This window comes from Armigeres subalbatus, chromosome 2 (assembly GCF_024139115.2).
Source record: "Armigeres subalbatus isolate Guangzhou_Male chromosome 2, GZ_Asu_2, whole genome shotgun sequence".
Lineage (NCBI taxonomy): Eukaryota > Metazoa > Arthropoda > Insecta > Diptera > Culicidae > Armigeres > Armigeres subalbatus.
Genome location: NC_085140.1, coordinates 145,770,027 through 145,795,514, shown reverse-complemented (window position 1 = coordinate 145,795,514; position 25,488 = coordinate 145,770,027). Strand labels below are relative to the sequence as shown.

General features: G+C 36.2%; 1 protein-coding gene across 1 annotated transcript; it reads left to right on the top strand.

Moving 5' to 3' along the window:
- Positions 1-6,528: 6,528 nt before the first annotated feature.
- Positions 6,529-23,686, top strand: LOC134210966 (bone morphogenetic protein receptor type-2). The gene is made up of 7 exons (XM_062687431.1): positions 6,529-6,735; positions 7,282-7,711; positions 19,906-20,057; positions 20,142-20,235; positions 20,462-20,867; positions 20,931-21,076; positions 21,133-23,686. The coding sequence occupies exons 2-7, from the start codon at positions 7,651-7,653 to the stop codon at positions 22,929-22,931; spliced, it is 2,658 nt and encodes an 885-aa protein (XP_062543415.1). The 5' UTR covers positions 6,529-6,735; positions 7,282-7,650; the 3' UTR covers positions 22,932-23,686.
- Positions 23,687-25,488: the final 1,802 nt, after the last annotated feature.

Here is a 25,488-nt window from a genome sequence, read left to right as displayed (position 1 = left end):
CAACATCCTACTCCGTGGTACTAATATCACGGACAGAAAACTGATGGTATTGAATCAAAAATATCGCTTGTTATATTTACATGATGACTTATTTTTGAATTTACTTAGAATATTATTATATCCATAAGATTTTACAGGTTTATTTCAATAATAGAATATTATTGTTTCAACAATCCCGTGAGGTTGAGCTTTCTTAAAAAGCTTCGAACATGGCTTCAGAGCATACACTTGAAAATTACCTATTTATGTTTATAAAATCGTTTTTATCAATGACAAATATAAGCTAGTTAACAAATATCATTTGGACGCATTCGAACATTACAGTTGAATTTTGTAAATAAAGTCATGTACGTAAAGGTAAAACCGAAGGTAAAAGTGAAATCGAGTGATTATGTATGATGTGGATTGAATATTCTAGGCAGAACAAAGAGTAGAGCCCCGATGTTAAAGGTACGTTGTTCAAACTTAACCGTGGTATAGTATCTACCAAATCATTAATCCTTTTTATTTTCTTAGATACCAAACTCAACACCCGAGAAAAAAAGTTAATACGATTTCCCGTAACAGTGCGGGTTCCGTTCGACGTTGGCATAATCTGTTTCTATTACGTAGGTACATTCATTCTCATAAAATAAATTTACTAAAATGAAATTTTGTTCCAGATTCCAGCAGAAGATTCTCATTCAACGTTCGGGATCGTAGGTGATACTTGTGCCCTTATAAAAAAGCAGAAATAAGATGTTGTCTTTTTAGGTAGTCGAATTGCTAGTGTAAATTGAAATTATGATTATTGTGCAAATTAAATTTCATTGAGGCGTCATAAAAATTATGATTAAAATTATGGTTACGAATCTATTTATTTCAATAATAAAATCCATAAGTTCAATAAAAAAAACTCTTTATAAAACAACAATATTATTACTGTTTTTAAGGCTCTACAGAAGCTTTTAAAAATTTCGAAGCTTTCAAAGCTATTGTAAAAACAACAATAATGTATTATTGAAACAATAATATTTCTTATTACCGCCAAAACAATGTGAAATTCTTATTGAATTTATATCAAATATCATTATATTTACAAGAGTTTTTTCTGCGTGTAAGGGTGTCGCTGAGTTGGAAGCTTCTTGTTTAGTGAGTACTACATCAACGCTTCTCCCCCTCCAAATTTCGATGAAGATATCATGAACAATAATCCTCATGCTTTTGTCATTCTTGTCTTTAGGTTGAAATCAAAAATTGCACTCGCTTTGATTTCTGATAGCAATCTGGATAGGATTTTAAAGGAAACATGTGTATCACTGGTGTCACTATCCAACAAAATTGGCCTTTTTTTTCGCTCCCTTCAACCATTTTCTATGTATTCAATAGATTTCTTTACGCTGAATTCAGATACATTTTCAGATTTTATGTAACACTTCCATTTTTTTCAGATAAACGGATTTTAATTCACAAAACCACGTATTTTCATAGAATTCAATTAACAAAAGTATGTATTTTCACAGAAATTTGATTTCTCTCCTCTGCAAAGCTGAATTTCGGCGAAGCCTTTAAAAATGCATATTGGTTGGGGCCCTCCTTAGCCGTGTGGTAAGACGCGCGGCTACAAAGCAAGTCCATGCTGAGGGTGGCTGGGTTCGATTCCCGGTGCCGGTCTAGGCAATTTTTGAATTGGAAATTGTCTCGACTTCCCTGGGCATAAAAGTATCATCGTGCTAGCCTCATGATATACAAAAATGGTAACCTGGCTTAGAAACCTCGCAGTTAATAACTGTGGAAGTGCTTAATGAACACTATGCTGCGAGGCGGCTCTGTCCCAATGTGGGGCGTAATGCCAATAAGAAGAAGAAGATTGGTTGTTGGATATTTTGGCACGTTCATTTGTTGTGAAAAACGGAATGTAATTCACTAAAGTACTGAAATTCTGTTCCTCACTTTGAGAATGAACTTTACATTTCGTAGAATAACTCTTTAAGAATGCATATTGGTTGTTGGATATTTTGGCACTTTCATTTGTTGTGAAAAACGCAATTTAATTCACAAAAGTACGTATTTTCATAGAAATTTTATTTCTCTGCTCTGTAAAGGTGAATTTCGGCTTCTACTTTGAGAATAAAGTTTGCATTCTATAGATTTGGCCTTGTAAAAGGCATATGGGTTGTTGAATTTTATTTAGAACGAACATTATTTGTGAAAAACAGAATTAGATTCACAAAAGTACGTATTTTTATGGAAATTTGGTTTCTCGGCAAAACTGAATGTCAGCATCTCACTGTGTGAACAAAGTTTGAATATCATAAGATCGAGAAGAATGCACATTGGTTGTGCGAAATAAAATTAAAAAAACCATATGCATTCTGCAAGCCCCATTTAATAAAATGCAAACTTTAATCCCTAAATGAAAAGCCGAAATTCAGCTTTGTCGAACAAAGAAACCAAGTTTCTACGAAAATACGTACTTTTGTGAAATTAATTCCGTTTTTCACAATCAATGAACGTGCCAAATATAATCCAACAATCCACATGCATTCTGAAAGATCTATTTTACGAAATTCAAAGAATATTCTCGAATGAAATGGCGACAAGAGCGTTGTAGAGTGGAGAACAGAGAAAAAAAAATTCTATGAAAAAACGTGCTTTTGTAGATTAACTTCCGTTTTTCACAACAAATGAATATACCAAATGAAATCCAACCATCCATATGCATTCTGAAGGCCTATTCCACGAAAATCAAACTTTATTCTCAAAGTTAGAAGCCGAAAACCAGCTTTACAGAAGAGAGAAACCAACTTTTCATGAGAATACATACGTAGTTTTGTGAATTAAAACCTGTTTTTCTCAAAAACTGGACGTGTTACAAAAAATCTGAATACAGGACTTAATTCAGCGAAAAACAATTAATCTTTCAAGTATACTGAAAATGGTTGAGAAGGAGTGAAACACTGTTGACTATTGTGCCCAATCTACGAAGTACATCGTGACTATGCAATGCTATGGACAATGCTGGAATGCTTCTGATTTTAGAAAATCATTACAAGCTTCCAGTACAGGTCATGGATTCCACAAATTTCTCAAGCAATGTCTGAAGCAATGGTTACAACCTTCTCAGATTTTTTATTAACCTTCAGAAGTTCAGAATGCCTTGCTAGGCAGATTTCATGCAAGCTTTGTGTTTCTTCGATTTCAATTCCTCTCATTTGTCTTCAAAACTTTTTCCCGTGGGCTTAAAAAAACCCATTGTAATAAACAATATCAACGGATTTTTGTTACTAAAATTAATACCTGTTTGATATGTTATTACCATAATCATGGGTGGGACAATGCTCTGACTGTCCTACGCAGGAGCATTCATGCGTAGGACATGTCCTACTTGTCCTACCCACTCCCGGCGCCACTGGCGCTAAGCCATTAGAGCAGTCTTTGCTTAACTATAGGTAAAAATACTGTCGACCACATTTTCAAAGCTACTAATAATTTGACAACGAGACTCACAAAAAAATTTCAATTAAACTAACCCAAGAAATGGCAAAATGTTACCGCTCTTCGAAAAGGATGCAATTAAGCTGTGGACATCCTTTAGTGAAAAGAGAGGAATAGTTTTCCTCTCAACAGTATGCTTCAATGGCTCATAGTACAATCTTATCAGCTTTATTCAGTTTGCTCTCACACAAGGTGCCATCGCAATTGCTAAGAAGTGTGCAAAAAATGCCTCATAAAAATACGCCATTCATTACGATTTGTGCCTATGATGTCTCTACCCACATTGGTGAATTTCGCTCTCCCACATTTATTCTAAACGAAGGGTCTAACTGCCGTTAGTGCTAGTGATATAAAATGCGCATCGATTGTAAGATGTTACCAATTTTACCATCGATTTTTGCTGTTTTCGGTATACTGTTGGCATAAACGCGCCCAATGATTCCAACCCCAGTCGGCACAGCTGGAGATGGTTCTTAGAGACCTATTATGATTTCTGATCGTCACTTTGGCGTTTTGTTTTCAATATGGATACAAAGGTTCAATTCACAAGTTGGGAGAATGAGCGAAAAATTATATACTTTGATAGCTAATAAGTCGTACATTTTTCAACCGGTTTTCAACTTTTTGCCACCAATCGATTGAAAATTGATCACATTGATAAATATTTGTTAAGTTTAGCCAAAAATCAATCAGACTCATTAGAAATCGACAATGATTTCAGACTAACTAGACAAATTTCGTCATCATGACAAACAGTGTATACTGAGGGCTTAAGAATGGAATGAAATCAAAAACCCAAAATCAGCGGTGATGGTGCCTTTCTCGACACTATCGTTTGGTTTCATCTCGGTTAATGCATACCAAAAATAATTACCTGTCTATGCATATACAAACGGTTTATAGTGGATCTTACACGAGTAATAATTCAATGTGTGGCAGAATATCATTTTAGTTTAATTCACAATTTTCTTCATGACTTTTGAAAGCAATGGTCGATCTTGAGTAAATTAAATAATGATGAACTAGGCTTTGTCCCTCGGCGAATGCAACTTGTTTCTTAAAAATCGGTTAAGAAATAAAAGCTTAACATATTAGCAGTATTAGCACGTATTAGTGTATGTGCAAGGAATGGAATTTAAGTTGTTTGATTGCAAATGGGTTTATAGTTTGGAGCATGGTATTAACAATGAAATCAGATAAAGATTAGTACACATTTGTCGGAAGCTGTCCCAACAAACTGAAGCTCGAAAAAGGCTTATTTCGTTGAAAAATAGCTTCTGCAACCAAAAAAACTTGTTTGTTGGGTAATGGGTTTGCGCTGAAATATTTTTACTTCGAAATTTTCCTTTGCATACTCTATATTGAATATAGTATGAATCCTACTTGTCATAAGACGAGTTTGTATAATTCCATTTAATTCCACCACTTGATTGTATCTTTGACTGATACGTATTTCGACCTCAACAGTCTTGACCTCGTACTTGACTCGACTTGCTACGGTACGGTACTAGACACTGCACTATGGGGAATTCTCATACAAATGGGCGGCCAAAAATATTTTTTCAATGAAAACTGTTTCTATGCAACATATTTTATGTGCAGGAATATTTAAGAACCTATTTTTAAACCTTTAAGTGCCATCGTTAACTCTTCAAAAAATGTTACAGGCGAAAAACAATTTTTTTTTTAATTTTTTCGGAATTTTTGTTTTGTTTTTTTTTCAATACAGCATGCATAAAATAGCAAACAACTATATTTCTAGTAATAATGTTGTTCATTTTCTAATCATAACGAGGTATAGAGAATAAAACCCACAATTTCCAAGAAAACTTTGATTAGAGCGTTCTCGTAAACGCGCAAATATGCGCAAGCAAATCACTCTCTAGAAGGTGGTACTAGGGTTATATTTCAATCCCCCATTTACAGATCAGGGGACATTTGGGGACACTAGGTTCGCGGGACAATTTTTTAGCAAAGAATTATGATAATTAAAGTTTTTCTTCTACAACTTTTTGATATTAAACTTCGCGTGCAAAACAAACCAATCTATCGGAAAGCTAAAGTTTTAAGCTTAGAAATGGTATATAAAACTTTATATTTGGAGAAAAAATGACTTCATAACATATAAATCAAAGTTAGTAATGGTTTTTTATTTTTATCAGCTTTTTTCACTTCCCCAGCCCATATCGCTTCAATATTTTTCGATTCTCTTATCTAGGGTATATACTTTCATATGATATATAAATTAGACAAATTGGAGATAGTAAATTTTCCGATTAATGGCCACCCTTTTCCCCATAGTGCACTGAAGACGGCCTTACTGTTGCGGTCGAAATACGTAACAGAGGAACAATCAAGCGGAGGAAATAAAAGGAATTGTACAAACCAAGGATGTTAATGATCATTCAGTATTTTGCGTTCGATCATTTAGTATTTTGTCAATAACACATTCCAGAAGCTGAATTTCGAAATATGTTGTATGGTGGACTTCTAGTGCGAAGGTTTTTCTACAACTCTGTCTAATGGTTCGTTGTTTGAATTCCACTAGTAACGGAGTTATAGCTATAGTTTCAGTTACTTAGACTAAATGATAATAAAATTCCAATCATTTAGTTTAAGTTACTGCAACTAGCGCTCTAACTCCGTTATTAGTTGAATTCTAATAACGAACCATTAGGCAAAGTTGTAGAAAAACCTTCGCAGTAGAAGTCCACCATACAACATATTTTGAGATTTAGCTTCTGTAATGTGCTATTGACAAACTACTAAATGATCGAACGCAAATTACTGAATGATCGTTAACATCCTTGGTACAAACTTGTCTGATGAGTATGACATTAAAGACATTCCACTAAAAGCTCAAAATAATTTTCTTATATAGTTTGAATCATTGTAGAGCGAAAAGTGTGAATAGTTCAAAGCTGCATATTAGGTCACCCTCCCCTACAGCTACAGTAATCACTTGCGTCCCCTGCACCAAATATATGGGACGACATCCAATTGGAGAGTAGTGTGTTCTCACTCAGAGAAAAGCTGTTCGGGAGGAAAAATCAATATCATTCCAGACGTAGTAGCGTTGGGATCAGAGTTGCAGCGTAAATGGAGTGTTATCGCGTATTTTTTTCAAATTTTCGTACCGTGGTCCGGTGATTTATAACAATTTGAAGTTGGAAGAACATCGTCTACCGATACAATTTTGTGATAATTGAGAGTTTTGATAGATGTGATACTTGAATAGTGTTTTGGAAATTTTTATAGGTAGTTAAACACATGGACCAATTAAGAATCTGGAAAATATGTTTTTCTTGTTCAATTTCATAACACTGTAAGGTTTACTCGCCAGGTTGACCTCCAGATAATATTTGGAGGAGCAAGAAATGGTTTGGAATTTACGATAGAAAATTAGAAAACCAATAAAAAGGGCTGTAAATCCAAGAATAAAAAAAAACTCTTATGTAGTGTTAGTGTCGGAAGGAAAACTAATAACTATTGCCCAGTGAAACATTACTTTATTACAAGGATTTAATCGATAGAAAAGATTGATTACAAGAAGATGACTGGTCTGGCATTTTCTTTGAAAAACTTGACTGACTGATTTTGACTCACATTTTATGTTGTGAATAGTATTGTATATTGACATATACTATTCAAACTGTTTATGCGGCATATCAGAGTTCTTATAGCATGTACTTATCATCTAAGAATAAACAGCAATACTCTATATGTTTGTCTGTTAAACAGTTTATTAATTTCACAAGGTGTTCCAATTGATGAAAGAAAATTGAAACTTTTTTTTATTTGAAGAACTATTTGCATGTGTGAAAATGAATATCGGTAACCATTGAAATGACGGTGAAAAACGCCCACCGTTGTTAGCATAGACGTTTGTCGTATATCCTTCATAGCGTGAAACGAAGATAAAGCTCTACTAGTGTTATTGATTTATGGATACTTACGGCTCTAGTTAAAGAAAAAAAAACAAAAATACACAGAAATAGATTGGAAGGAGCAGGAGCCACATTGAGTAAGACCAAATTATGAGACAATGGATGAAATAAAGTTCGATCGATGTTTGCATTCAGTAGCGTGAAAAGTGCATCTTTAACAATATCAGTGCAGAGAAACACATTGGATAAGTTCAGCTGGATCTAACGGAATCAACTAAAACGCATCATGAAATGCATAATTTGTATTATTGCGTTGTTAGTACTTCGTGGATGGACTGGTGCTGAAGGTAAGTTCAACGAGTTCGAAATTTTGAAATGAGATTCAGATTGAAAACGTTATTCATTTACGTCAACCAACGTAGTCGAATGATATTAAAATTGCTTTTTTTTATTTCTTGATACAAATTATAAAAATTAGAAATATTTTTTAAAAAATAGGTTGAAACGTCCTATTGTTCTGGTATGTCCTAATGTTTTTGTAGTGTAAAAATAGTTCATTCTAGATTTAACAGCACCAACACAATTGTGGATCCGCTAAAATTGCCTATTTCCTTGTAAAACTTCCTATGTTGCCGATGTACTTATATCTTTTAGATCTGGAAGGGAAGCGTTGGGGAACGGTTTTCCATGAAAGTTACTGTTTTCATAGTGATTTTCATACATGTAGTGGTAGCAATGAGGTTATTTAAAAAATATTAAGAAATTAAAGTTAAGCAAAATTCAATATTATTTTAATGTTATACATCTTTGCATATCACAAAATCTTGAACATGCGATGTAACCAAGTTATGAAAGTTCAGTGCGTATTGCTGACAATTCGCCAAAATGTAGGCAATTATATTGCAACTAATGAGCTTGAAGGCATTAATGGTAAGACATGGCAACAAGGTATGAATGGCACGAATCGAGTGTTAACTCATCACTAGTGGACCATGTCTCATATGTCCATAGATATGAGTAAAACAGGCAAGAATGTTTTGAATTTTTGGCCGATGTGTTGGAACGCATCGAAGGTGGGACGTACACCTGGGCGGAGACTACCATGGCGTAGTGCCCATTCCTGGACCAGGACCTACAGGAGTAGGTCCAAGCGGCGGAGGACCTACAGGAGTAGGTCCGTGTTCCCGGTGGCATTGGTAGGCAGCGGGTAAGCGGGTGGCACCGCCCCTGCTGGTCGAAATGTCGCCGGAGGTAGCAGTTCCCGATGACGATTAAGTCAGAGAGCGGGTAGAACTGCTCTCTACTTAAATTGTCGTTCGGAGGTAGCAGCTAGCAGCATTAGCTCCGATGAGGAGCTTTGGTTGGTCTGGTCGCGACAATGGCGCAAAAGGTAGGCTTGGTAGGCTCTCCGGTGGAAATAGACGGAGAGCCGAGGAAAAGATAAGACTCCGGTTGAGGAAGACGGAGATCTGAATAAAGATAAAGATGGCTCTCCGGTGGAGATAGACGGAGAGCCGAAGAAAAGATAAGACTCCGGTTGAGGAAGACGGAGGTCTGAATAAAGATAAAGATTGCTCTCCGGAGGAGATGGACGGAGAGTCGGAAAAAAAGAAGACTCCGGTGGTGGAAGACGGAAGTCTAAGAATAAAGAAGGACCGAATGAATTGTTTAAATTTCGATTGGTCGTAAAAGATCTGGGATGAGCTTCGGAAATGATTTAGACTGAAATGGGAGTAAATTAGATTTGTATTTATATGAATTGGATTCAGATAAAATTAAAACAGATTTGAAATGATTTTAGTTGTGATTGAATTAGGATTTACAACATGGTTAGCCTAACAAGTGATCGTTTCCAAATTATCCATAGGGATTCTATGAGCCTGGCAAGCTCGTGAATTCGGATTCTCATGTTTAGTGTGGAAATGTTTTCAATGATTAGGCTTGTCCATGAACTGTATTTGCAGTGAAATCGGATTGGATTTTCATTAGATAAGATTTGGATTCGAGTTGAATGGATTTGAACTGAATTTGAAACAGATCTTGATTGGATTGGATTGGATCTGGATTGGATTTGTATTAGATTAGAATTGGACTTGGATTGGATTTGGATTGGATATAAATTGGAATTGGATTGGATTTGGATTTGCATTGAATATGGATTGGATTTGTTTTGCATTTGGAATTGGAGTTAAATTTAATTTGAATTGGATTTGGATTTGCATTGCGTGTGGATTGGATTTGGATTGAACTCCAATTGGATATGGATTGGATTTGGAGTGGAGTTGGACCAATTTTTGATTTGGATTGGAATTGTATTAAATTTGCAATGAAATTGGATTGGATTTAGATCAAATTTGGATTGAATTGGGATAGCATTTGGATTGGATTAAATTTGAAATATACTCAAATATGATTTTTATTTGGATTGGATTTAGTTTGTATTTGCATTGAAACTGTACTGGATTTGGATTAAATTTGGATTGGATTTGGATTCGAGTTGGACTTGGTTTGTATTCGATTTGGACGATTTGGAGTAAATTAGATTTGTATTTATATGCATTGGATTCAGATAAAATTAATACAGATTTGAAAGGATTTGGTTGTGATTGAATTAGGATTTACAACATGGTTAGCCTAACCAGTGATCGTTTCCAAATTATCCATAGGGATTCTATGAGCCTGGCAAGCTCGTGAATTCGGATTCTCATGTTTAGTGTGGAAATGTTTTCAATAATTAGGCTTGTCCATGAATTAATCTGAGTATCTGGATATGAATCGTAACTGATTCGTACTTAGTCGAAAGGATTTGGATCGAATTCGGATTGAGCTAATTGCATTCGAATATAAAATTGATTTCGGATTGAACGTGGAATAGATTTGTATTGAACTTAAAACTGAATTCGGATATGGTTTGAACTGAATTAAGGATTGATTTTGGAATTGTTTGATCGCGATATTTTGTATTTTAATGTATTTAGTATTGATTTACGATTGAGATGGATATGAATGGATGGTAACTTAGCCTTAGCCTAGTTTTGATTGAATTTGAAATTGCCCGAGCAGCACACATGTGACATAGAGGGTTCTGCAACCTATATACAACTGAATTTAGCTACATTTGAGTTGCAGCAAAAAAATCGGTTCAACTTGTGCTACTAGGGTGATTAAGATTGCATGTGGACTGGTTTTGTATTGTAATTAGATTGGATTAAGATTGAATTAAGTCGAATTTAGTTGTAATTTTAGTTTAATTTGAATTGGAATATATACCGCAGGAGGTCTGAATAAAGATAAAGATAGCTCTCCGGTAGAGAAATAAAATAAGAGACTCCGGTGGTGGAAGACGGAAGTCTATGAATAAATACAGCCCAACGAAGATAGACGGAAGATAGAAGTTAGGCAAAGATTTGATATTAAGACATATGTTTGGATTCCAAATAGAGTATTGTATTCGGTTTTTATATTATTTTAAAAAATATACCACTATTTGAGTTGGAAAACCAAATCATTTTGATTAGAAGCGACTTACAAACAATTTAATAACTCTCTTAGATATCGAATACATGTGATACTTTGCACTGGATTCAGATTAGATACGGATTGGATTGGAATTGGACATGGATTGGTTTTGGAATGGACTTGGAATAGAGAGGGATTTGGTGTGCATGGATTTGGATTGGATTAGATTTGAATTGGATTGCATTGGATCTGGATTGGATTCAAATTGGAGTTGGATTGAATTTGAATTGGATTGTATTTAGATTGCATTGAACGTGGAATAGATTTGAATTTTATTGTATCTGGAATGGATTTGAATTGTATTTGCATTGAAATCGGATCCAATATAATTCTATTTGGATTGGATTAGATTGGATTTAAAGTGGATTAAATTGGAATTGTAAATTGGAATCGATTTGAAAAGGATTTGTATTTGGACTGTAATTGCAGTGAAATCGAATTGGATTTTCATTAGATTAGATTTGGATTCGAGTTGTATGGATTTGGATTGGATTTGAACTGGATTTGAAATAGATCTGGATTGGATTAGATTTGGATTGGATTTGGATTAGATTAGAATTGGACTTGGATTGAATTTGGATTGGATATAAATTGGAATTGGATTGGATTTGGATTTCCATTGAATATGGATTGGATTTGTTTTGCATTTGGGATTGGAGTTAAATTTAATTTGAATTGGATTTGGAGTTGCATTGCGTGTGGATTGGATTTGGATTGAACTCCAATTGGATATGGATTGGATTTGGAGTGGAGTTTGACCAATTTTGGATTTGGATTGGAATTGTATTGAATTTGCAATGAAATTGGATTGGATTTAGATCAAATTTGGATTGAATTGGGATAACATTTGGATTGGATTAAATTTGAAATATACTCAAATATGATTTTTATTTGGATTGGATTTAGATTGTATTTGCATTGAAACTGTACTGGATTTGGATTAAATTTGGATTGGATTCGAATTGGATTTGGATTGGAGTTGGACTTGATTTGTGTTCGATTTGGACTGGATTGGATTTTGGATGTGAATAGGATTTTGAATGGATTTGGTTTAGATTGAGTTTGGATTAGATTTGTATTGAATTCCTATATGATTAGAAATGGACTTGGATTGAGGTTGGACTAGATTAGATTTAAATTGCATTTGGATTGGATTTAATTTGCAATTGATTTGAATTGGATTTGATGTGGTTTGAATTGTGATTGAATTTGGATTGGATTTGGATAAGATTAGATTGTATTTGAATTGAATTTGGATTTGAATTGTATTGGAATTGTATCGAATTTGATTGGATGTGATTTGAATTGAATTTGGATTGCATCTGGGTTGGATATGGATTGAATTATTGAATTTGTATTGGATTTGGGTTGTGTTTCAATTGGATTTGGATTGGATTTAAATTAGATTTGGCTTGGATTTGGATTTGGATTTAGATTAGGATTGGATTTGGATTGGATTTGGATTGGATTTGGATTGGATTTGGATTGGATTTGGATTGGATTTGGATTGGATTTGAATTTGGATTGGATTTGGATTTGGATTGGATTTGGATTGGTTTTGGATAAGATTTGGATAGGATTTGGATTTGGATTGGATTGGATTTGGATTGGATTTGGATTGGATTTGGATTGGATTTGGATTGGATTTGGATTGGATTTGGATTGGATTTGGATTGAATTTGGATTGGATTTGGATTGGATTTGGATTGGATTTGATTGGATCGGATTTTGATTGGATTTGGATATGATTTGCATTAGATTGAATTTTGATTGGGTTTGGATATGATTTGTATTAGATTGAATTTGATTTAATTTGATTAAGATTTGGATTGGATTTGGATGGGATTCGAATTGAATTTTGATTGGAATTAGATTGGATTAGATTTGGATTGGATATGGATTTGATCCGGATTTGACTTTGAATAGATTTGTAATTGGATTGTATTTAGTTTGAATTGTATTTGGACTGAATTTCGATTTGAGTTGGAATGATATTTGATTTGTATTAGATTAGCGTTGATCTGTTGGTTTTTTATTGGACTTTGAATAGGCTTTGAATAAATGAAGGTATTCTATCATAATAAGAATACCAATTGAATAAATAATAAAAAAAATTAAATCCCATGTTGTACAATGTTGGATGTTGAAAACGTTTGAAAATGAAATACTAATAAGTTGGATCCTGAAGATCCTAAAAAATAATAACATAGAAATAATATTTAAATGTACATTAGACAACACTGTCACATCTTAGAGAGTAGAGGTGAGCGGGATTGTAGTGGTAGCAATGAGGTTATTTAAAAAATATTAAGAAATTAAAGTTAAGCAAAATTCAATATTATTTTAATGTTATACATCTTTGCATATCACAAAATCTTGAACATGCGATGTAACCAAGTTATGAAAGTTCAGTGCGTATTGCTGACAATTCGCCAAAATGTAGGCAATTATATTGCAACTAATGAGCTTGAAGGCATTAATGGTAAGACATGGCAACAAGGTATGAATGGCACGAATGGAGTGTTAACTCATCACTAGTGGACCATGTCTCATATGTCCATAGATATGAGTAAAACAGGCAAGAATGTTTTGAATTTTTGGCCGATGTGTTGGAACGCATCGAAGGTGGGACGTACACCTGGGCGGAGACTACCATAGCGTAGTGCCCATTCCTGGACCAGGACCTACAGGAGTAGGTCCAAGTGGCGGAGGACCTACAGGAGTAGGTCCGTGTTCCCGGTGGCATTGGTAGGCAGCGGGTAAGCGGGTGGCACCGCCCCTGCTGGTCGAAATGTCGCCGGAGGTAGCAGTTCCCGATGACGATTAAGTCAGAGAGCGGGTAGAACCAGTGTTGAGAAACTCACTCATATGAGTAAAAATTCCTCACTCATTGCTCATTTTTTCCGTGAGTACTCATGCGTGAGTTACTCACGACCTGTGAGTACTCACAAGTGAGCAAACGTGGTTTTGCTCACTCACGAGTGAGGAATTTTTGCTCATATGAGTAATCCAATAAGATTAGTTTTTGTTTCTTCCACAATGTAGATGTCAAGTTTTGGCCAATTCTGGTAGTTGTCAAGAAGTACGCAAAAATTTATGGCATGAATTTATGAAAAAAGCTAAAGAATTTGTCAAATTATACGAATAAGAAATTGCTAATATATTGGGAATTACTATCAACATGTTAATTAATTGCATAATAATACATTTCGAAATGTAGTACAGGATTGTTACGACTGCGTGGATTTTGGCAATATGGGCTTTAGCTTCAGGTGAAAATTAAAAAAATAAAATTATGGATCTAAAATAATTGAGAATAAATGTGTTGAAGTTAATGTTGAGATATAATTTACGTATGAAATCAATGTTTATACATGTTTGCCTTTTTCGTACAGCGATATATTCACTTCAAAGACGATTTTTAATAGAAGCCCCCGAGACTCATTGTGGTTAATACCAATTGACGAATATAGATGATGGTTGAGTGCGCGTGTTTTTGTGCATATGCGTGTACTTGTTTGTTTGTGCGTGTATCCGTAGGTATGAGTTTGCGTGTGTTTGTGTGTGCGGGCGTGTGTGTGCGCGTGTGTGTTTATGTGTGCGCGTGTTTGGGTATGTTTGTGTTTGCGTGCATGTGTGTTTGCGCGCGTGAGATTTGTAAGTGCCGCGTGTCTGTTTGTTTGTGCGCGTTTGTGTTTATGCACGTGCACTTGAATGTTTATTATATTGCTTAAACTCTATGCAAGTTTGTCTTTCAATTTATAATCTAGACAAATTACATAATTTATTGTTGTAGGGGAAAAGATGGCTTAGGCATTAAATTTTAACTAAAAATTTTAATAACAATAATATAAAGAACATGCAAAACAGTCACCATATCTTCAAAGCGAAGGGTTGTCATACTAATGGTGATTTGTTCAGATTCATTCCACTTCATTTTTGTACAAGTGTGCATAAAGCGGAAAATTAGAATGGTATCAAGAATACTAAATTACCAATATAGTCCATTATGGCGCTATGGTGTCACAAAAGGTAAGCAAAGTAGTAAAGAGACATCCCGAGAGGTGTCTCAACGTATGATGTAATATGCAATACCCCATGTCGAAATAAGGTAGTTGTAGGTAGGTAAGCTATAATATCAATAACATTTGCAATTTGAACAATTTTGGGTTAATTTGTGTCGTTTTAGGCACTGCTGAAAAAATCTCACAAATTCTTTGTTACTAATTTGGGTGCAAGGAACGAATTCAAGGAGTGGTAATCCTAATATGCTAGAAGTCGTGTTTTGATTTCTGAGTTTGGAAATAAAGTTTTGAAAAATGTAATTCAAATAGTTGACAACTGTTAAATTTGTGTAATTTTTCGATTAATGCACCCCTTGACTTTCGCTTTTTGGCCTTTTGAGACGCAAGATGCTGTCCGTTGCGTAATGTGGAGAGATTCACGAAGTGAACCATATTGTTAATCTACTATACATATCTGATGGTATTAAAAATCGTTTTTTATATAACGCACTTCAAGTGAAAATAGTCACAATTTTAGTGATAAAAAATGACATCTCACGTGTATTTGACACTAATTCCACAGACAAACAGACGTAACTCTTCATATAAATTGTTCAAAAAATTATCGTCATTCCTTTTTTAGAGAACACTACTGCCATCTATTATCAGAATCGCGAGAAACACAGTCGACCATGACTATTTCCCATTTGACGTTTCCTCCTAACGCATACTTCTATATGAATCATCATCATCATCGTCATCAACACATAAAACATTCAGCAGCACATACACTAAATAAATGTCAAAGCGATTAAGCACTAGCTCCTCTCTTGGCACAATCGCGTAACACAGATGAATTTCAAATCAACCGTTAAACACGTAAACGATGTTGAAATGCGAAGTGTTACGTCTGTTTGTCTGTGCTAATTCAGTTCTGGGTCGTGCGGATGTATGTTCAGGCCGCGTATATGGCACGGGTCTGGTTTTGGCTGGCGTGGAAAATATTTCAAGGTCCCCGAAACAATCCTAAATGAATACATAAAAATTATTATATAGGGTTACCGCTCCATGAATTCATAAATTGATGCGAATGTTATTGATATAGGAGCATGCATGGTATTAAGAATGAAATGATTACTAAATAAAGGCATTTATTTGGTGTTTACAACAATTTTATTTATTAAATAAGGTGGTTTGAAGTATTATCTTAATTTATTATATTTAATTTTAGCCATATTTTTAAACCCCTATACTGTAAAAATAATAAATTAACGATTTTCTACTATTCGAATAATACTGTAGAAATGATCAATTAAGAGTCGAAATACATATACATATCTTTATACGAAAATACATTGACAAAACTAGAGAATAAACAGATCTCATATTTTTTAATTAACACATTAAAGGGAAGATCCATTAATTACGTAACGAAAAAATTGGGCATTCTCAACCCCCCCCCCCTTCCCCCTATGTCACACTTTTTGTATGAAACATCTGAAAATTTTGTATGGATCGTCACACTTCGACCAACCCCCCTTAAGCGTTACGTAATGTGTGGACGCTCCATACTGTTAAATTTAGCCAGCTTCGAAAATGATTTTGGTCTTGTTTTTAAAAGTGCTAAACAGTAAAAGCCGGCATCTTTAGTTCTCATGCTGCACTACACGAACAGGTATAAAATAATAATATACTTACGGCATGATACGATCATTTAGTTCGAATTTGACTCATTTATAATGAATATTTATTTAATAAAATACTTGATACACAACATTTTAGAGTAAAAACAATTGGCTATACAATCACATTTTAAAACTCGGCTTCTGAAAAAAAAATAGTAAAACTTGAACCACACACAAAAAAAAACATAGTACATTGAACATTCATTCATCAAATCCATCGTCGTTCAAAAACTAACGACATCTGTTGACTTCAGCTAGCTGGGCTAATCACGAACTAGGTAGCGGTAGTAAGCAAACGTCAAAATAGAGTAAATTCGATGCACACGCCACGAGTGATCGATTGGCCAACTAATGATTATTTGAATTGACCAGTAAATCAGTGAACGATGGAAATTTGTCGAGTGTTACGTCTGTTTGTCTGTGCTTGAACTAAATGATCGAACCACGTCTGGTGGTACAGAAATTTATTGGAAAATTTAAATAATATTGAAGGCTTTGACTATAACGCATGTCCCTTCTAGCTATTTTTATATTCGTAGTCTACGCACCCCAAACACAAACACACACCAAAATACAAACACGAAACTAAACACAAACATGCACCCAGACATAAACACACAACTAAACACAAACACGCACCAAAAACATGAACACGCAACTAAACACAAACACGCAACTGAACACAAACACGCACCCAAAACATGAACACGCAACTAAACACAAACACGCACCTAAATACAAACACGCGCCTAAATACAAACACGCAACTAAACACAAACACGCACCTAAAACATAAACACACAACTCAACACAAACACACACCCAAAACATAAACACAAACACGCAACTAAAAACAAACGCGCACCCAAAGCATAAACACGCACCTAAACACAAACACGCACCCAAAACACAAACACGCACCCAAAACATAAACACACAACTAAACACAAACACGCACCTAAACACAAACACGCAACTAAACACAAACACGCATATAAACACAAACACGCATCTAAATACAAACACGCGCCTAAATAGAAACACGCACTCAAAACACAAACACGCACCAAAATACAAACACGCAACTAAACACAAACACGCACCCAAAACATAAACACGCAACTAAACTCAAGCACACATCTAAACACAAACAGGCACCTCAACACAAACCTGTACACGTATATTTCATGATCTTCAATTGACTTAGGAAATTCGCTTTTTCAATTATTGCTAACCTTACAGTATATTTTTTAATACACCTATTTCCTCACTTACTCACCAAAAAAATCGAATGAGTAGTTTTACTCACTCAGGCGTGAGTTTACTCACGCGTGAGTGCTCACCATACCTGTGAGTACTCACGCGTGAGTAGAACTGGTTCAACTCATATGAGTGAGTGAGTGAGGATGGAATTAACCATGCTCACTCATTTCCCAACACTGGGTAGAACTGCTCTCTACTTAAATTGTCGTTCGGAGGTAGCAGCTAGCAGCATTAGCTCCGATGAGGAGCTTTGGTTGGTCTGGTCGCGACAATACAAACTTCAAACCGCGCGTGCTCACTCAATTTACATCCAAATTAGCTAAAAATTATTAAAAAGGCAAATGCAAATGGGGGGGAGGGGTTGGGGGCAAAAAAGTCAAAATTTGAATCACTCTAATGTTTATGTATGTATAAATGTTTGGATTTTTACCTGTTTTATTCTATTATTTAAAAAAATAATAATTATAATTATTCAGGTGGAGCAATGTTCAGTCAAAAGCTTTACAATGTTCATTCTAAACAAAATTTATAAGTAGACATCAGACGCGACGTCCGCATGTGCAACAAGCAATTTTGTCCCTAACATTTAAATTCTCGATAGATTTCTTGTCATTCTTATCCAAATATAAATTTGGATTATGTGCATTTATCATATGTTTTGTACAAATTCGACGGTTAATAAATATATTATCGTAAAATATATACAATTTTTTTATAGGCGGCCTGTGATATGAGGTAGTTAACTGAAATGTTGGGGGTGCGTTATATTCTACTATACGATAGAAATTTAATTTACTTTTATATTGGCAACACTTATATTGGCGTTCATCGCTGGCAGTGCACGGTTTTGGAGCCGATGTAGGGAAGCACATAGGTTTGATCTACCGAGTAGGTACCTTTACCACTTCAAACAGCGTATGCGCGATTGGGTGAAGAGCGCGTAATCGGAACAAAATAGACGAATTTCGCGCCAACCCTTCTATGGGGCTGGCGGCACCATCTCAAAATGGAATTAAACTTGGAGGGCATAAAGATATGGTATTTCTAAAGGTGAAGCCAGAGTAAACGCGACGGCCCGATGCCACCCCCCCTCTCCCTTATGTCACACTTTTTGTATGAAACATCTAAAAATTTTGTATGGATCGTCACACTTCCCTCACCCCCCCTCACCCCTCTCTAAGCATTTCATAATTTGTGGACGCTCCCTATGCCCTATGTATGTTATGGAATGTACACACGGTCAAGCAGTTTGACCAACATTGACTCCACCTCTCGGTTATTCAAACATCCCTCAAGTTTTACCAACAGCGGTACGAACAATCAATTTATTCGACCAACAATATCACACACGAACGACCGAAGCACCAACTCGAGTACCAACCATCAAAAAATATATGGTGGTTTGTTCAACTTCACTACAAATGCTCAAACATATTCGGCGAACCTTGACTCCACCCCCGACAACTCAAACCAAAATCAAACCGTTTTATTTTTTTCCAACCGAGCCGCCAACTGTCAAATGGTTGTTCGAACAACTTCACACACGTTCAAACAAAGCAGCAACCGAAGCGTTTTCTTGGGGGCGGCGTCAATATGCGTCCAACTGCTTGACTGGTGTGTACGTTGCATTAGATTGGCGGATTTTAAACACAATAGTGCTGTCCAATGAGCAGCTCGAAGTAGCTCGAAGTTGTTCCTGTCACGCTCATGCCCGTTTGTTGACAAAAAAGAACGAGCAGGACGGGAACAACTTCGAGCTACTTCGAGCTGCTCATTAGACAGCATTAATTATTGTCGGCGTAGCACCAAGTTAGAATTCGGAAGTCGGGACTTCCGAACCGAACTTTCTTCCGAAGTTTTATCTGTCAAACTAATTGATGCGTTGTTTAGCGCATCTTTAGGCGAATCCAGCGCACTACTTCCGAAGTTGGGAAAGTTGCCTGTATCCGGATAAAAATTCAACTTCGGTATAAAAAGCGTTATAAATTTATTCCGGATAGACAATATTTCTTCGTTATTTTTAAGTTTAAATAAATTTGGAAATAACATGTGCTTCTGTGATTATTTCAGGGACTCCATTGAAAGTACGTACTTGCCTTCAGTATGGAACAACATCTACAACAAACACAAACAATCAGCTGAATCAGGATAACTCGGACGATTATGAAAACTACGACGAACCAGCGGATGTATCTGATGATGCATTGATCGACAAAAATACCGTATGTAACGAATCAGCAATATCTTACAGTTGCGAAACTATTAGTTAATTACGATTTATGAACATGATTTCTTTTCGATTCTAGTCCACTGTGGTTTCATGTTCACGCTATGCCACATTTTGTTATGCGTTATGGACAATAGATGCTGCGAAAAACACTACCAAGGTTGTCGTTCAAGGTGGGTTTAGAAAAAAAAAGAATTAGAATTTCACTGCTATAAGGGGCCGTACACATATTACGTAAGCGCTTATGGGGGGAGGGGGAGTCCGTCATTTTCTTACGCACCATATAAATAAAAAATCATTTGTTTGAAAAAAAATCTTACATGGGGTGAGGGGGAGTCGAAAATCTCAGAAAAAAATGCTTACGTAATATGTGTACGACTAATCATTTTAATTTGCCAGGATGCTGGGAAGTCTCGGACAAGAAGGAAACGTGTATCAACAACGAGTGTATCAGTTACAAGGAAACCAAGAGCGGCCACTTTTTCTGCTGCTGCGCTGGGGATAATTGCAATGGAAACTTCAGCTATGCTTCGAATCCAATGCTGACCGACAGTGCCACACTGGGAACGGATGGCGACTATACCCCATTCGCACCGTACACTTCTATTTGGAGTTCTCCAACGGTTTACATTTGCTTTGCCATGGTTGGTATCATTTCAATGCTTATCATTGGCTTTCTCACGTGTCGAAAAACGACAAAAGCAGTATCAGAACAAGCTCCATTGGCTCCATCTGGACCGGGCTACAGCTCCAACTTATACAACGTTGATAATCTAAAGCTCGTGTCTATGATAGGGCAAGGAAAGTAAGTGTACATACTTTAGTCTACATCTACAAGAATGTCTTCAATGCTTTTTATTTATGGCAGATATGGCACTGTATGGAAAGGAATCGTTAATGAACAGCATGTAGCCGTAAAGATCTTTACCGCTCAACAAAGGCAATATTTTCTGAATGAGAAGGATATCTACAGTATACCCCTTATGGAATCACCTGCCTTACTATCTTATTTTGGTAAATAAACTCAATTTAATACATAGTTTTTAGACATTTTAACCTCCATATTTTAGGTTGTGATGAACGTAGAACGATGGACGATCGTATTGAATACCTTTTGGTGTTGTCGTTGGCGCCATTGGGTTGCTTGCAGGATTGGTTGACCGATAATAAAATGCCATTCGGAATTTTTTGTAGAATGGGAAAATCGATAGCTAGTGGACTTGCCCATTTACATACCGAGATTCGCAAAGGAGATCTAATCAAGCCATGTGTATGTCATCGTGATCTCAACTCTAGGAATATATTAGTGAAGGCCGATTTGTCATGCTGCATTTGTGATTTGGGTTTTGCTTTGAAAACCTTTGGACCTCGTTATGAATGTCGTGGAGAGATTGCCCTCGCTGAAACGAAAAGTATCAATGAAGTTGGCACTCTGCGCTACATGGCTCCTGAAGTTTTGGAGGGCGCAGTTAATTTGAGGGATTGCGAATCAGCTCTTAAGCAGATTGACGTCTATTCACTGGGATTAGTTCTTTGGGAACTGGCTACAAGATGTGATGATTTCTACTCAGACTCTTCTGCTGTTCTGGAATATAAGGCTCCGTACGAAGAAGAGATAGGCGGCAACCCTAGCTTCGAGCAAATGCAAGTTTTGGTATCCAGAAATAAGGCGAGACCGAGATTCCCAGTGAATTATGAGAAGAGCGTTGCTGCTAGAATTATAAAAGACACATGTGAAGACTGTTGGGACCATGATGCAGAAGCTCGCTTAACAGCACTTTGTGTTCAAGAACGAATTCAGGATATTACTACAATGAACCCAAGATCGCAGTTGCAAACACCACCCCTTAGCACAAACAACTTGATCATCACAACACCATCTATAAAGAGTAAAGTAAGTCCAACAGCAGTCTGTTTCATGACCCCTCCTAATCAACAGGTTATTCCACACACAAGCCATTATAGCGATAGAAGCACTGGGTCAACTAATTACCCCAAGATAATTAATGTTCCAGTTGATTCACGTCAGCGAATTATTCCAAACGGTCTACAGAGATCCAGCATCAATGATGCTTACATACCTGATGTGGAAGATAAATTTAAACCTTTAACAAATAATCATCAGACGGATGTAATATTCAGTAATCCTCGCGGCCTACCAAAATTAGAAAACAGTGAAACACAATGCAAAATACGAAGTTTAAATAGCGTCAAATCAATGTTGCAAAAAACGTTTCAAAAGCCCCAAACCTTCGTCCAGCAGGACTGTGACGATAAATCCAATCTAGTCGTAAATTCTCTCACTTATGCTGTTAATTTAGAAAACTACCCATCTGATCTAGTCAATACTAGTTCCACAAGTCTCCATATAAATATGATAAATTCAGCAGATAATGATATTGAAAAACGCACTGTTGAACGCCCGACTAACCTTGATCTGTCTTGCGGAAGCGGTCGCTACGAGCATAACCTCATACGATCCGCCAACGAAACCTCCAAATTTAAAACGCTGGCCGACGATTTCACAAGCCAACCATTTACTATGATCCAGTCCAACTCGCCCAACCCTAAACTGCGCATAGTGGTGTCCAAGTCGGCGAATGCAGTGAAAAATTTGAATTCTAGCAGAACTAACTTGAGCGGTCATGGTACGGATGATAGCAAATCGATGAAACGTCAACGCTCATTGGAAGTATTCCACGAAGTCTTCGGACCGAAAGGCAGTATCGAGAGACTACGAAACCCAAGTCAACGAGTCAAAACACCGGGCGATGTGCCGCCCTCGGTTCGAAAAGTACGAGCGTCCAAAACTCTTTCACTTTATGACGATCGCATGATGGATACGAGCAAATTAGCCAACTCCGTATAGCACGAGGAGGTCCTTCTGCTTGAACTGTAGGGATGGTGTGCCGTGAATCCTTTGAGTCATTTAGACAATGCATGACAAACATGTAATGGTTAAAATGGGTAGCATGGTAAAGTAAACAGGACAATTTCTAACAAATTAATAACAAACGTCTTATCCATACGTTTTTGGTTCTCCTTTTACATTTATTAAATAACTTAATACAACAAGAAGAGTAGATCAAAAAAACACGATATTAGTGTGGCTAGTCATTACATTCCACTTAGGAAATAAAATAAAAGAAATAGTCATACGGTATGTTGCGAGAATGGTGTTAAAAATGTGTACTCTTAATACAGCTCTTAAACCAATGGAAGACTTATTTGTATAGACAACAAGTAGAAATTCTTGATAAAGCGCACTAAACTATGATAGTGAGAAAATATTGAGCAACAGATATAACTCATGAAAATAAATCACTGAAGTATTACACAAAACAACATTGTTCACGTTATATGAGAATCATCCTTACAAATATCCACTCAGAGTACAAACTTTGAAAAATTTTAATAATCATCGTCAAAAAAAACAAAATACACTCTACTGGTCGTTCACCACCTCTCTACTTCGTTGGTCTACATTGCTACAAACAAATTTAGAAAAAGGCTGCAAATTTTAGGTACATAATTCTATTTCAAAATGGAACAATTAAGGAAGTACTTCGCTCAAAACCTATCGCCAACACTTCGTTTGTGTATCGCCTACAGTGACCAGTATAACACTGCGCATCTCGAGCTCGACTCGACAGCACTGACAGCACTTTCAATATGCTCGGATTGAACAAACATCTTGCGAGTGAGGTGACAGAATCTCAAATCGTTAAATTTAGGTAAAAATAAAGGAATTTTGCTCTTTTTTATTGCAGCTCAATAATGAATAAATTATGTTGAATTGTAATGGTACTACTTGTCCACTAATTTGCCACAATAGATTGAATTAAGGATTTTATGAGTTGTGCTATTTTGCCTCGTGGTGCATTTTGCGCTGTTCTCGCCTTCATCTATATGTTTCTAGTTTCTCCTCTTTTTTTCGCAGCGGTGGCACCGACACCACCATTTTGTTTATAGTCCAGCCCATACCAGTCGCTGAACAGAACAACATGGCCGCTTCTTCTCGCCACCATTTGCTCTTCAGACTGGGATCCATAAGCCAGCACGAACAACCCTCAGTATGCCGTGCGCTCAACCACACGGACAAAAATAAAAAAGCTAAATAGATTAAAGTCTAATCTAAAACCATATTCGTTCTATCCACTCATCGTAACGCTTATTTGTACAATAAGCTATGCATGAATAACAACAGTTTAATCTTTGGAATGATTATTTTATGTTTATTCTTATATAGAGATTAATGTTAATTCATTCGATGAAAGAATTTAGTGTTGGTGATTCTGGCTTTGGAGAACTCAATACACACTTAATTTTTTTACCGGGATCTTAGCAAAATGGTCAACATTTAACGAGATTCGCACAGCCGTTCCTCAGTAAACATGTTTTTTGCCGAAATTTCTGTCAAAATTGCTGGAAATCAGCAAATAATTTGCCGAAAATCAGCTAACAAACATCATTTTTGACGAAATATCAGTTTTTTATTTTGCTTTTATTTTACGGCTGTGCGGATTTTTGCCGAGTTGCAGAAATAAAAACTAAGTGTGTAGGGTGAATGATGGCTTTGGCAGGTTTTGTTCTATTATTGTCAGGGGGGTTTTTATAACTGATTATACTCAAATTTGACCTAAACATTCTTTGCACATCAAAGAATATTGTGGCCAAATTTCATAAAATTTGGTCGACAAAAACCCCCCTGACAATAATAGAACAAAGCCTGCCAAAGCCGTCTTTCCCCCTATTTCGGAAGTGATCCGCGGAAAGAAAACTTACCTGCAATTCTCAATGAAACAGGAAAAGAGTCCCCGTCGTCCGTAGCCATAGCCAGACAGAGGTGTTGCCGTCGTTCTGCATATGGTGCTGCTACTATCTGCTTGATGTACTGCTTCCGACAGCTTAGCCTTCGCCACTAGCTGTCCTGGTTTAACTGCTTCCAGCGCCCCAGCGGTGGTTTTAGCAATTGGAAAAATCGAAGCGGATGTTCTTTCGAATTTTACTACACATTTTAAGCTTTTGGGTGCCGAAGTTACTGTTCAGCTGGCAATGAGATTACGCTTCCGTGGCGCAGTGCTTCACATCCACTTACTGGATCTGCCGTAAGTGGTGATATAGGTTGATGTTTCACAGTGACCTTCGGAGATTGTTCCGACTGAAAATGTTATAATAAACATTTTTACAAATAAAATACAGAAATGAACCTAGTGGAATATGGCACCTCTTTTTGAAATATTTTTTTAGAAGTCCAAAGGGTAACTTAAATATGCAACTGAAATAATAAATTAACCAAAAGCATTGCGATGCATAAAAACAAGATTAATTTGTAAGCTGCATGAGGAATTAAAGTTGGAAAAGCTGGAAAAGGATTAAATAATAAGCTAACTAGCTTTTTCATTTTTCTGTTTTTTGCCTTTCTC